Raw genomic sequence first — 13,204 nt, forward strand, 5'->3', positions numbered from 1 at the left:
TCTCTCTTGCTTCCTCTTTCTCCTCCTACCTACCTCTTGCATTTTTGGAATGTGTGTACTCTATGACTCTAATAGTCAGTAAGAGATTATTAGTTCTTCACACCTTAAAATAAAAAATACATAAGGATCAGGAAGACACATATGGAAAATTGGGGCTTGAGTAGGTGGGGGAAGCTCATCTATTCGTCTGGTTGTCTGGGAGTATCATAAGATTCTAGGCTTAAATAGCAAAAGAAGGAATAAAAGGAATTTCTTTGTTAACCCAAGGTCATCTGAGATTGTTATTGCTTCTGGCACACCAAGATCCAGTAGAGTGTGCCCAGGCCTTCTGGAAAATCATGTACTATCCATTTCTGTCATCAGTGGAGTGAAGAAAACATGCCCACTAGTGTCTGGGATTGCCTCCGGAGTGACTGTGGGCAAACCAGCTCTGCAGCTGTTCCAAACAAATCCTTGAGATCATTTGAGTGTGGCTTCTCACCCAGGAACATGACAATAGGCAGGTGTCCGGGTAGGACAAAGTACAGCACCATGGCAGAGTATGGGGACTGGCCAAGGTCCTGAAATGGAATTATCAAAATGGAATTATCAACGGCCACCCTCACTCACCATCTGACCTCAGACCGATCCCTTTCCCATGCCGGCGCCAGTCTTCTTACCTGTGAACTCAGGGAACTTAGTGGCTCATCGCTAAGGTTTCTCTGCACACACTTTGTGTCTCTCTCTAGATTGTGCTTAACTCCCACCTGTCTTCTCATCCACATAGGCACCTTCCTCTCCACAGCCCCACCTTCTCCTGGAGGAATGTAGCTTTCCTGCTGCTTCTCTCCCTTGCTTTGGAGTGGACTTCTGCATGGCTGGAGAAGAAGATCACAGGTGGGTTCAAAAAAAAGCTGCATCTATTCTTCCTTAGAAATCATTCTTCCTTAGAAAGCATCCTCGTACTTGGGGACGAGGGTTAGATATAAGGCCAGTGCCAGTGGCAGATGAAGTCCCCTCTGCCATGGATTTGGGACCACAGAAAGCTACCCCTGCTCACCACCCTGGCCCTCCACATCCTTTCTTCACTCATTTCCCCCCAAATTATTTCCCTAACTTTTCCATATGTACATATGGAAGGAGACGATGTATGTGGTCTCCTTCCTGACATGCACACCCCAAGGGTTTCTCTGCATCTACTGGGGATGCTCCCCAGAGATCTGGTCTCCTCTGTCTTATGACATCACTTGACACATGCTTCTTGGGTATGTGTCATTCCCACTACACACACACGCGCACACACAAACACACACACGTTTAATATTTTTTAAATTAATGAGCCATTAGGCATGAGCCTGAGGGGACAGGACCAGTGAGGAGGCTGCTGAAGTAGTTGAGGAGAGACAAGGGATGAGGTCTGGTGCTGATCTGAGGGAGTGGTAGTAAAGATAAGGAGGAGACGGGGTTTGGAGAGAGATTTAGGAGATAGAATTGATCCAAGTCCATGACTGATGGGATGCTGGGATGGCGGAGAGGAAGGAATGGATCTCCAGATTCTAATAACAGGCTGGACCTGTTGATGCCAAATGCCAAGATGCGGAATAGAAATAAGGTGGTGCTTGGGCATAAGGAGATAATAGTTCTGTTTTAAATATATTGTCACAGAGGTGCTTCTGAGATGCCCAGATGGTGTTTTTCCTAGGGAGGTCGAAATAAGAGTCTTTAGCTTGGAATAGAGGATGAGTCTGGAGGAAGATATGAGAATCATAGCTGGGATCACGGGAATGAGTGGGATCACCCAGGAAGTATGTGTCAAGTAATGTCAGAAGACAACTGAGACCAGATATCTGGGGAGCATCCTCAGTAAATGCAGAGAAACCTGTGGGGTATGCATACACTCACAGGTAATTGGTTGAGAAGAGCTGACCAGAAATAGAGGAATTTTTTTAAATTAATAAGTGAGAGTTCAAGCTGACAATGGGGAAAGGAGCTACAAGGACTGAAACCCAGTAAAGGTTTAAATGGCTCCAGGAAGCAAGATGGAGAATGGAGTCAACATTAGTGAGAGAGAGGTTTATCTTCACAATCCCAAGGTTTCCCTTTCTATGCCTTTTTGACCCTTTGGAGGTATCCCTGTTTGATTTGCTGAGCTCTGTCTCTCTGCCTAAACCTAGAACAATGGTTCCCAAGTCCACCTACTTCCTGGTGCCTGCTGCCTGCTTTAGGATCCCCTGGGGTTCTTTTTAAAAAGTAGAGTCCCAAGGATGCACTTTCTAGAGATTCTGATTCAGTCTAGAGTCTCTCTTTTCTGAAAGATGTGTAGATGATTTTTATTTACTCTCCAAATTAGGAATCACATACTCTTCTTAGCTATAGTCCATTCTTGGAGGGGTCATTAATGACAAGAAGTATTGTTGGAAAGTACTCAAAGTCTCAGTGGCCAGTCCTCAGGGAAGATGTGGGGCTTCTGAAGTGAGTCCTGGATTGTAAGCCCCAGACCTGCCCCTAATGTGCTGCATTATCCTATCTGACCTCATTTCTTTTAATCCATAAAATCAGAAGTTTAGTGACAATGATAAATATGGTTCTTTCCACTCTAAAGTTCTACAATCCCAAGACTCAGTAGTATCTGAAAGGATCATGCCTCTCTGGCCAGATTCCACTGGAGGGATGTTCAGTTTAGAATCATAGAGACACATTATGCACTGTATGAGCTATCCTTTGCTACGTAACAAATTATCTGTGGGTCAGAAGTCTGGCATGGTGCATCTGGGGGGAAAGCAACTCCATATCTGCCAAGGTCTTACCATGCGCCAGGCATTATAGATATCACCTTATTCAATACTTATAATCAATCTGTAAGGCAGGAATTGTCATTCTCATTTTAAAGATGGAAAAACATAACTCAGATGAAGGGAAGTACGTTCCTGAGACGATTAGCTGTTTAGTGTTGGAGCCAGTCTCCCGAGCCAAATCTGCCTGACTACAATGCTTCTTCCACTCCACCATTTCCTACTCTTTAGAGGTTGCTGAAAAATCACACAACTGAGTTCAGATTGGTCTTGAGTTTACCAGGAGTCAAGCGTGAAATCAGACCTCCTGACCCCTACTTCCATGATGTTCCCATCAGTCTTTACTAATTTCTTTTATCAACTGGAGGCAAAGGAATTAAGCATTAAATATTAGGTTTCAAGAAGAGAGAGGATCTTTTGCATTTAGAGAAAGGGCCTTGGTCCCTTCCTAACCCTTTGCCCTGGAATCCAAGATGCTTCTCCTTCAGTTCTGCTTGGACACAAATTCCTGATTCAGATCTATTTAAATGGATCTGAGTGCTAAGAAACAGAACTAGCCCCTAACTATAAGCAGAACAAGAACTATGAATTGAAGGTAGAGGATGGGTCTGGGAGAATTTCACTACACACCTTTGCCATAGGAGAAAAAAAGCTGAAATTCTCAAGGAATGTGAGTTTGAACATTTCTTTCTTGCAGAGAAACCAGGGGTGTGTCCCAAAGAGAGGCTCAGCTGTACCACTGAACTTCCGAACTCATGCCTCACAGATTTTGACTGCGAGGCCTACCTGAAGTGCTGCTTTTTTGCCTGTCAGAAGAAGTGCCTGGATCCCTTTCGAGGTAGCGATGTCTGGGCTGAGGACAGAGGTTCCCACTTCTTGCTCTATCCAAAACTTGCTGAGAGACTCCCTTGGATGGAAGGACAAGGACCCAGGGCTTGTGGTTTTCTCGTTCTCTTATCCAATGCCTAACACTCAAGTACAAATCATAAGTCTAGGCATGGTGACTGTCAACCACCATAATATTGATGCTGGTCTTCTTTGGTCCAACATTCAACCATTCACAAATAACTAATACTTGTTGCATGCTCACTCTGTCTAAGAGGCTATTATTGGCACTGTGACAAAATGAAACCTCAGTCAGCTTAGATGCTGGCATTATTTTTCAGACTTTTCCATCTTCAAGGAGGTTTTCTGGTAACCCAATGTATTGGGCATCTAATATGTGTAGGGAACTGTGTGTTTTTATAAAAATTAATTTATTCACTCACTCACACATTCATTCAACAAATGTCTGTTGTTAATGTTCTTTGAACAAAGACCACCAGAATACAACTGTAGTTGAACAAGCTGGATTTATTACTCATTGCAGTGAGGGAAAATGCTCACCCTAGACAAGTCTGAGGCATTTCAGTAGGAAGCTGTTAGAAAGAATCTATTATAGGATTTGGGATTTGATTGGGTAATTCAGGGGAGGGTCTAAAGAAGTGAGAGTTTGCTCCAGATTGGGTGCTGTCAGAGAGTGGGGGCAATTCTATGACTAGCTATCCCAGTGAATCTTAGCTCTACAGAGTGCAGACTCGACTGAGGATAAAGCTGTGATTGGTTGGTAGAGAAGCATAAACCACTCGTGTTAGCTGGGAGGTGGGGGGTGTTTAGTATTTTGCAGGTTTCACAGTGATCTTGTTTTTGTCTCACTTCATCATGATCTCAGAGCGACTTTGTTTGATATAGATGTTCTAGGAGTTGTTTTAAATGTCCAACAGAGGATCCATGTGGCTTACCTGGGAGTGTCAGATCAGTGTTCAGACATCAGGGGCTGTCTCTTCCTTGGTATTTCATTCTTCCTAGGTAGTAGGTACTTTGTTAGGCACTTTGGATGCAAAAGTAATTGTGGTTTTGGACTGGGAATTTTAAATCATTATGACTGTCCTCAAATACATCTTTATTGGCTAGGCACAGTAGCTCACGCCTGTAATCCCAACACTTTGGGAGGATGAGGCAGGTGGATCACCTGAGATCAGGTGTTTGAGACCAGCCTGACCAGCATGGTGAAACCCTGTCTCTACTAAAAATACAAAAGTTATCCAGGCATGGTGGCAGGCAACTGTAATCCCAGGTCCTCTGGAGGCTGAGGGAGGAGAACTGCTTGAACCCAGGAGGTGGAGGTTGCAGTGAGCCGAGATTGCGCCATTGCACTCCAGCCTGGGTGACACAGCAAGACTCCTTCTCAAAAAACAAAAAACAAAAAACAAAACAAAACAAAACACATCTTTATTAATCAAAAGAGGAACTACTACAATCAACACATTTTTTTCCTTTCTTTTTTTTTTAATTTTTATTTTTTTCCCATTTATTTATTTTATTGCATTTTAGTTTTTGGGGTACATGTGAAGAACATGCAAGATTGTTGCATAGGTACGCACGTGGCAGTGTGATTTGCTGCCTTCCTCCCCATCACCTACATCTGGCATCTCTCCCCTTGCTATCTCTCCTCAGCTCCCCACCCCCCACCATCCCTCACCTATTTCCCCCCAACTGACCTGGGTGTGTAGTGCTCCCCTCCCTGTGTCCATGTGTTCTCATTATTCAACACCCGCCTATGAGTGAGAACATGCGGTGTTTGATCTTCTGCTCTTCTGTCAGTTTGCTGAGAATGATGGTTTCCAGGTTCATCCATGTCCCTACAAAGGACACAAACTCATCGTTTTTGATGGCTGCATAATATTCCATGGTGTATATGTGCCACATTTTCCCTGTCCAGTCTATCATCGATGGGCATTTGGGTTGGTTCCAGGTCTTTGCTATTGTAAACAGTGCTGCAATGAACATTCGTGTGCACGTGTCCTTATAGTAGAACGATTTATAATCCTTTGGATATATACCCAGTAATGGATTGCTGGGTCAAATGGAATTTCTATTTCCAGGTCCTTGAGGAATCGCCACACTGTCTTCCACAATGGTTGAACTAATTTACACTCCCACCAACAGTGTAAAAGTGTTCCTATTTCTCCACATCCTCTCCAGCATCTGCTGTCTCTAGATTTTTTAATGATCGCCATTCTAACTGGCATGAGATGGTATCTCAATGTAGTTTTGATTGGCATTTCTCTGATGACCAGTGATGATGAGCATTTTTTCATGTGTTTGTTGGCCTCATGTATGTCTTCTTTTGTAAAGTACCTGTTCATATCCTTTGCCCACTTTTGAATGGGCTTGTTAGTTTTTTTCTTGTAAATCTGTTTTAGTTCAATCAACACATTTTTGCCAAAGAGAAATAAATTGTTTATTCCTGTAGTGTAAAAATCTGTGCTTCAGTATTCGATGAACTCTTGGAAAGCATTTTCTGCATCCTGCTTTTTGTGGATGTGTTTCCCCTGCAAAAACATATCCACAAAAAGCAGGATGCAGGAAATGCTTTCCAAGAGTTCGTCATTGTTGAGACGCTTGAAGAAGTGGTAGTCTGTTGGCGAGAGGTCAGATCAACATGATGGATGAAGCAAAACTTTGTAGCCCAATTTATTCTTTTGCATTGGTTGTGTGATGTGTAGTTGGGCGTTGTTGTGGAGAAGAATTGGCCCTTTCTGTTGACCAAATGGCCTTTCTGTTGACTAATGCCAGCTGCAGGCACTGCAGGTTTCAGTGCATCTCATTGATGTGCTGAGCACACTTCTCAGATGTAATGGTTTCGCCAGGATTCGTAGTCTAAAATAAATATCAAATAAACAGCAAGTAATGTCATTAGCAAAAATACATGAAACAGGAAGTCTGCATTAAAATGATGTATAACATAATCACATGTATTTAAGAATATATTCTAATGTCAAATGGCAATTTTCAACAATGCAAAAACCACAATTACTTTTATACCAACCTAATAGTTGCTGAACAAGTCTTGCCCTTGCCCTCCCAAAGCTCAGAAGAATGGAGAAAAAGAATCAGCTCCAAAGTATAAGGTTATTTTTTTTTTTGAGATGGAGTTTTGCTCTTGTTTTCCAGGCTGGAGTACAATGGCACGATCTTGGCTCACTGCAACCTCTGCCTCCCAGGTTCAAGTGATTCTCCTGCTTCAGTCTCCCGAATAGCTGGGATTACAGGCACATGCCAGCACACCCAGCTAATTTTGTATTTTTAGTAGAGAAGGGTTTCTCCATGTTGATCAGGCTGGTTTCGAACTCCCGACCTCAGGTGATCCTACCACCTTGTCTTCCCAAAGTACTGGGATTACAGGAGTGAGCCACCATGCCCGGCCACAAGACTCTTATATGCGCTTTATAATATTCTTTACAAGGAAAGAGTGAGGCTCAGAGGTGCCATACAATGCAGACTATTAGTAGTAGACCTAGGACCAGAACCTATGCCTTTTTTTTTCCCTTGCATTGACTCCATTTATGACTTAGGCGATAACACCAGGAGCTATGACAAATGCTAGAGAACTGACCCTCTCCTTTTATGTCTACTCTTCATGTCCTTCCCTCCTTGCTGCCTGACCTCAGAGCCCTGCAGGCTACCTGTGAGCCAAGGAGATTGCAATGATGGTGCACGGCGCTGGTATTTTGACTTTGAAAATTACCGCTGCAGATCCTTCACCTACAGCGGCTGCAAAGGGAATGCCAACAACTTCTTAAGTGAAGTTGACTGCAAAACGTCCTGCATGTTAACTGGTGAGACCCATTTCCTGGAAATCTGAGGGCCTAGTTTAACTAGAAATAGTATACCGGTGAGGTTATAGGCTCAGGATTTGAGGTTAAACTTCCTTGGTTCAAGACTGAGCTCTGTCATTCACTAGCTGGGAGGTCTTGGGTCAGTTGCCTGCCTTTATAAGTTTCAGTTTCCTTGTCTATAGAATGAGGTTAATAATAGTATTTACCTAATGGAGTGGCTCTACCAAAAAATGAGAAAGTGTATAGAAAGTGTTAATAGATCTTGGCCAATGGGACCTGAAAGCCAGGTGTGGCCCCTTGGAAGAAGGTGTTTCCTCATTGTAGTAACCTGTTGAGCATCATATTGAAGATTCATGTTAGAATGAAGTGTAGAAAGGCCAGCTCTGGAATCCCATGGAGTAAGTGTCCACACTGGAAGTGGAGGGTAGGGTGGGGTGAAGGTGAAGGCTGTGGATTTATTCCCTAGTATAGTGGTCATCACCAGTAACGCTGGGAGACAGTGTCCTACCAAACTTAGGAGTCAAATGACCTGAATTAAAAGCTGACTTTTCCCACTTGCTGCAGGTTTCTTCACTTCTTTGAGTTTCAGTTCCCTCTTCTGTAATTCTGGAGTAACAGCAAACAACTCATTGAGTTGTTGGCAGGATTATATGTGATTAAAAACACAAAGACTTGGTACAGTGGCTGTCTCATGGTGTGGGTTCACTAAATGGTAACAATTAAGATGATGACTAGTGATCTTTACAATGCAGCACTGTGTGATTTACGGGGCAGCGTTGCAATTTCGACCTCAGATTCTGTGAGGCACGTTGAAAAATGTACCATCGCTACCACTTAACAGATGAGAGAACAGAGCCAGAGAGGTGAAGTTAGTTGCCCAAGGACCCACAGTTGGTCAGGGGTAGAGGTGGACTTTTAATTCCATGGACCCATGGGCCTGAATGGCCAAGGCAATCCTGGGGCCTGACTTGAAACTAGGACCACATGCTTCCCTTCATGGGAAACTCTAAGGAATCATGAGGCTGCGGACGAGACTTTTGTCTCCTCTCCTAGGAGCCATCAGGAAGAGGAGGCCAGGGAAGTAGGCTTGGGCTGATTTGTGGGAAATTTAGGTTAACACTCAGAGGCAACCTGATAATACCTCTGAGAATTCAACACATCATAACTGAGCCTGACCTGGGGAAGCCCTTGTAGAATTTGCAGTCAGATGAGGACAAGAGCATACATGCACAAAACCCCAAAGAATTGATTTAAATGCTACATATGTCCTAATGACCCTCAGAGTCACATCTCCAGCCCAAATCTGACTCCCAGACTCGGCTATCTGCTCTATATCTCCACCTGGACCTCATAAACCCCTCACGTTGAACTTGTTTAAACAGAACCTCGGGCCAGGCATAGTAGCTTACACCTGTAATCCTAGCACTTTGTGAGGCTAAGGCAAGACGATCACTTGAGCCCAGGAGTTTGAGACCAGCATAGACAGCATAGTGAGACCCAATTTCTACAAAATAAAAAAGCAAACAAAAAACCAGGCATGGTGTCACACATCTGTGGTCCCAGCTACTCAGGAGGCTGGGAAGATCACTTGAGGAGGTGGAAAGATCACTTGAGCTGGGGAAGTTGAGGCTCAGCTGGGTGACAATGGGAGACCGTATCTCAAAAGAAGAAAAATAAGCTAAACATAAACATACACATAAACCAGTATGTCTTACCATTACTCCCTAACCCAAACCTGTTCTATCCATGCTTCGTATCTTGGTTGAAAAACTTCAAAATCACACTTGATGCCTCTCTTTCTCAATTAACAACCATTAATTTGGAAAATAATTTTTGTTCTACCTTGAAAGTGGATACCGAATCTGGTAAAACCTGATCACCTCCACAGCTGCCACCCTGATCTAAGGAGCCATCTTCTCCTTGGATTACCCCAACAGCCTCCTAAAAGGTCTCCCTGCTTCTACCCTCCTTACAAATCAACACAGTAGCCACAATGACCCTTTCAAAACATGAGTCAGGCCGTGTCACTTCTCTACTGAGAACACGGCAATGGATCCCCATTTCATTCTAAGTAAAACCAAATACCATAAAATGGCTTACACTGATTTGTGTAGATTTCACATAATTATCCCATTTTATAAAAAAGGAAACTCACTAAGTTGCAGGACTGGGACTTTACCATGGGGTTTGAGGCACCAAGCCCAGCACGCTGTCTGCCATATCCCATGATATGGTGAGACATTTCATTCTTCCACAGCCTACTGGAGATGGATAGGGTAGGGTGAACCAAGTTGCAGAAAGAGATACTAGCTTTGAAGAGAAGGAAAAGCTCTTTGAAGAGTGGTGGGATGGAGATGGGGTTTTAAGAAGCTCACATCTGCTCTTGTTTCAGTTAAGAATGGACAGTGTCCACTCTTCCCTTTCACTGACCGTATGGAGTGTCCGCCTTCATGTCACAGTGACATCGATTGTCCCCTGACAGACAAATGTTGTGAATCTAGGTGTGGCTTTGCTTGTGCCGATGCCTGGACAGGTAAGGATTGGGGATATACCTCCCAAATCTACTGGACATGTGCCAAGGATGCCATTCTGTGCCATGGAGTGGGGGGTGTCTTGAACCTCAGATGCCTTGGGCTTACCTTTGAAGATCCTTGGGAACCCCTTTAATGCCCAACAAGTTATACTGACCTCTTGACCTCCGAAGACTATTGTGCTGTTCTTCAAAGCCAATTATTCATAGTATTGCTCTCTATTCTTCCCCAAGAAAACTTTGGCTTGCAAGGTGACAATATCCACTGATTCATAAAAAATTCATAACCATGAGGTGTACTCCTAATAAGCCCTTATGTCTGCACAGAACTTCAGAGCATGCACAGCATATTCATATCCTGTAAGATGAGCTAGGGAAAACATTGGTAGCAAATGCTGTTGGATAGAAGCCAACTTTCCAGCCTCCTCTAAGGCAGGTGTTTACTCCCCCATGTAGTACCAGGTATTGTCCAGGTGTGGCTTTGAGGTTCTAAGGTTCAGTATAGTGTGGTAGCAGGAGTCAAAGGCTTTTCAACTGGCTTCAGCTTTTGTACTGGGTTTCTATGTGGCATTGGGCAACTCACTTCCCTCTATATGGTCTTCAATGCCTACAATTTACAAAACAAGAAAGTTCTGTGTGCTATCTAATACTCCTGCCATCTGTGGTACTCTGGGGTTATATCACCCAGATCCATGAATTCTATAGGAGCAGACAGGAACCCCAACAGATGGTACAAATCAGAGATCTCAAGACTTTTCTTGATGCTTCTCAAGTTATTAGCTGTAGAAAGTTGATACTCTGCCTCCCCCAGTCTATTGCCACTACAGGGGGAAAGGTAAGAAGCTCAACCAGAATAAAACCCTGTTTGAGATTCCCAAGATTCCCCAAATTTGTCTCAAATTATGACCAAGTATTTTAAGGTCAAGTGTCTTCTTTTTCCCCATAAAGTCAAAACAGGTTTCTGCCCACACAAGCCCTCGGCATGTGCCAAGATTGATAAACCCAAGTGCCTGCAGGATGGTGAGTGTCCATGGGGGGAAAAGTGCTGCTCACATTGTGGACTGAAATGTATAGAACCCAAATATTGAATAGCAAATAGAAAATATTACCATCAAAATCATTAATTATGAGTAGCATAATAAAAAGCTGTCAGTTTTGTCTTATATCCAACTACCTTACCAAATTATCTAATTAAGTATCACGATATTGAATGATGTTACTTTAATTTTATATATAAACCCATCATCTTAAAATGAGGATATATTTGACTCTTTTTTCAACATCATGACTTTATTTTCTTGTCTTCTTGTACTGTATAGAACCTTCAAAATAATAATGAAAATAAAGGCAATGGCATCCATCTCTGTCTAGTTCCTTATTTTAAAGTCAATGGCTCCTGCAATGTAAAAAGACATTTGTTGTTGAATTTGGAATGAATAAGTTTTATTACACTTAAATTTCCCTTCCTTCCTTCCTTCCCTCCTTCCTTCCTTCCTCCCTCCCTCCCTTCCCTCCCTCCCTTCCTTCCCTCCCTTCCTTCCCTCCTTCCTTCCTTTTGACAGTTTTGCTCTTGGTGCCCAGGCTGGAGTGCAATGGCATGATCACTGCAACCTCTGCCTCCTGGGTCAAGCGATTCTCCTGCCTCAGCCTCCTGAGTAGCTGGGATTACAGGTACCCACCACCATGCCCGGCTAATTTTTTGCATTTTTAGTACAGATGGGGTTTCCCCATGTTGGCCAGGCTGGTTGTGAACTCCTGACCTCAGGTAATCCACCTGCTTCGGCCTCCCAAAGTGCTGAGATTACAGGCGAGAGCCACCATGCCTGGCTAATTACTTCCTTTTTAAGCTTATTTCCTATCAATTTATAGCTGCTACTAAAAATGACTGCTGAATTTTATCAAATTTGAGCATATAGTCACATGATAATTTTTCTCTTCTAATTTGTTGGCATAATAACTTGTTAAATTTTCTTGAGCCATCCTTGCATTCTTAATAAACTTAATTGCAATGTGTTATATCAATATACTTAGAATAACCTCAATTGCAGTGTATTGTATCAATATATTATTGGTTCTTTTTAGCTAATAGTCTATTTTGAATTTTCACATCTGTAGTCAAAAGAAAAATAGGTCTATGTTTTTTATTTGTTTTTCTATTTGGGTCATATTACTTAAAAAACATGAGTATGGGAGCTAATTGGGAAATATATCTACCATTTCTATGACCTGAAATATTTTACATAATATATCAATTCTGTGTTTTTTGAAGGCCACCAAAATTCAGCTCCAAAAGCATCTAGGTCAGGGTCTTTCTAGTGGTATATTTTAGTAATTTTAAAATATTTCATCTTATTTTTCATCTGCAGGTTTTCTACCTCCTCTTCTGCAAATTTTGATCTTTTGTATTTTGGTAAAATTAATCAATTTTTTCCTATATTTTCAAATGTATTTCTTTAGAGTAGTATAAATTGTTCTCCATATAATTCTTTTTATATCTTTAACTTTGGTTAGTGTTTTTACTCGTACATTCATGTTTCTACCCACCTATTTACTTACTAACCATTCAATCCTGTTACTTCCCTACCCATTTACTCAACACATATGCAGATACCCAATCCCCACTCACCTATCCCTCCCATCCCTTCACTGACACACCCTTCAACTTAGTACTTGCCCACTCCATATGTCTGTCCACTTACCCTTCTTACTCATCTTTCTTCTACAGACTCACTTGCCCATCCAGCCTTTAATTCATCTTCCTATTATTGACCTCTCTCCTCCCACTTTATCTGCACACACACACACACACACACACACACACACACACACTCTTTCATGCCCATAAAAATACACATTCATAATTTCTATACCTACCTCCCTCCATCCACCTACCAATGCACTCAACCACCTTTCATTCGAACGGCCCCCATCAATAGGCTCACCTATCCCATCACTACCCTATCCATCCTTATATTCAAGCCAATCCACTTATTCACCAATAATCTACCCATCCATAATCCATGCATTCATGCACCCAAATTTCCATGCTTCCTTCACTAATCCCTCTTCCTGTTCAACCATCTTCCCACTCATCAGTCTACCAGCCACCTACCCATCCACATATCTACTTACTTATTCACACACCTACCAATCCCCACCACCTACCTTGCTCATCCAGCAGGATGTACTGAGGGTTTATTTTGAGCCTATTCATGTTTTTTTTTTTTTTTTTTTTTTTTTTT

At 42.5% G+C, this 13,204-nt stretch overlaps 1 protein-coding gene across 1 annotated transcript; it reads left to right on the plus strand.

Moving 5' to 3' along the window:
• Window positions 1-579: 579 nt before the first annotated feature.
• WFDC8 (WAP four-disulfide core domain 8) lies at window positions 580-11,322 on the plus strand. The gene is made up of 6 exons (XM_032263693.1): window positions 580-695; window positions 767-876; window positions 3,469-3,609; window positions 7,265-7,432; window positions 9,825-9,965; window positions 10,911-11,322. The coding sequence occupies exons 1-6, from the start codon at window positions 580-582 to the stop codon at window positions 11,048-11,050; spliced, it is 816 nt and encodes a 271-aa protein (XP_032119584.1). The 3' UTR covers window positions 11,051-11,322.
• Window positions 11,323-13,204: the final 1,882 nt, after the last annotated feature.

The sequence above is a fragment of the Sapajus apella genome, unplaced genomic scaffold (genome assembly GCF_009761245.1).
Source record: "Sapajus apella isolate SASKATOON/1434 unplaced genomic scaffold, GSC_monkey_1.0 scaffold137, whole genome shotgun sequence".
Taxonomy (NCBI): domain Eukaryota; kingdom Metazoa; phylum Chordata; class Mammalia; order Primates; family Cebidae; genus Sapajus; species Sapajus apella.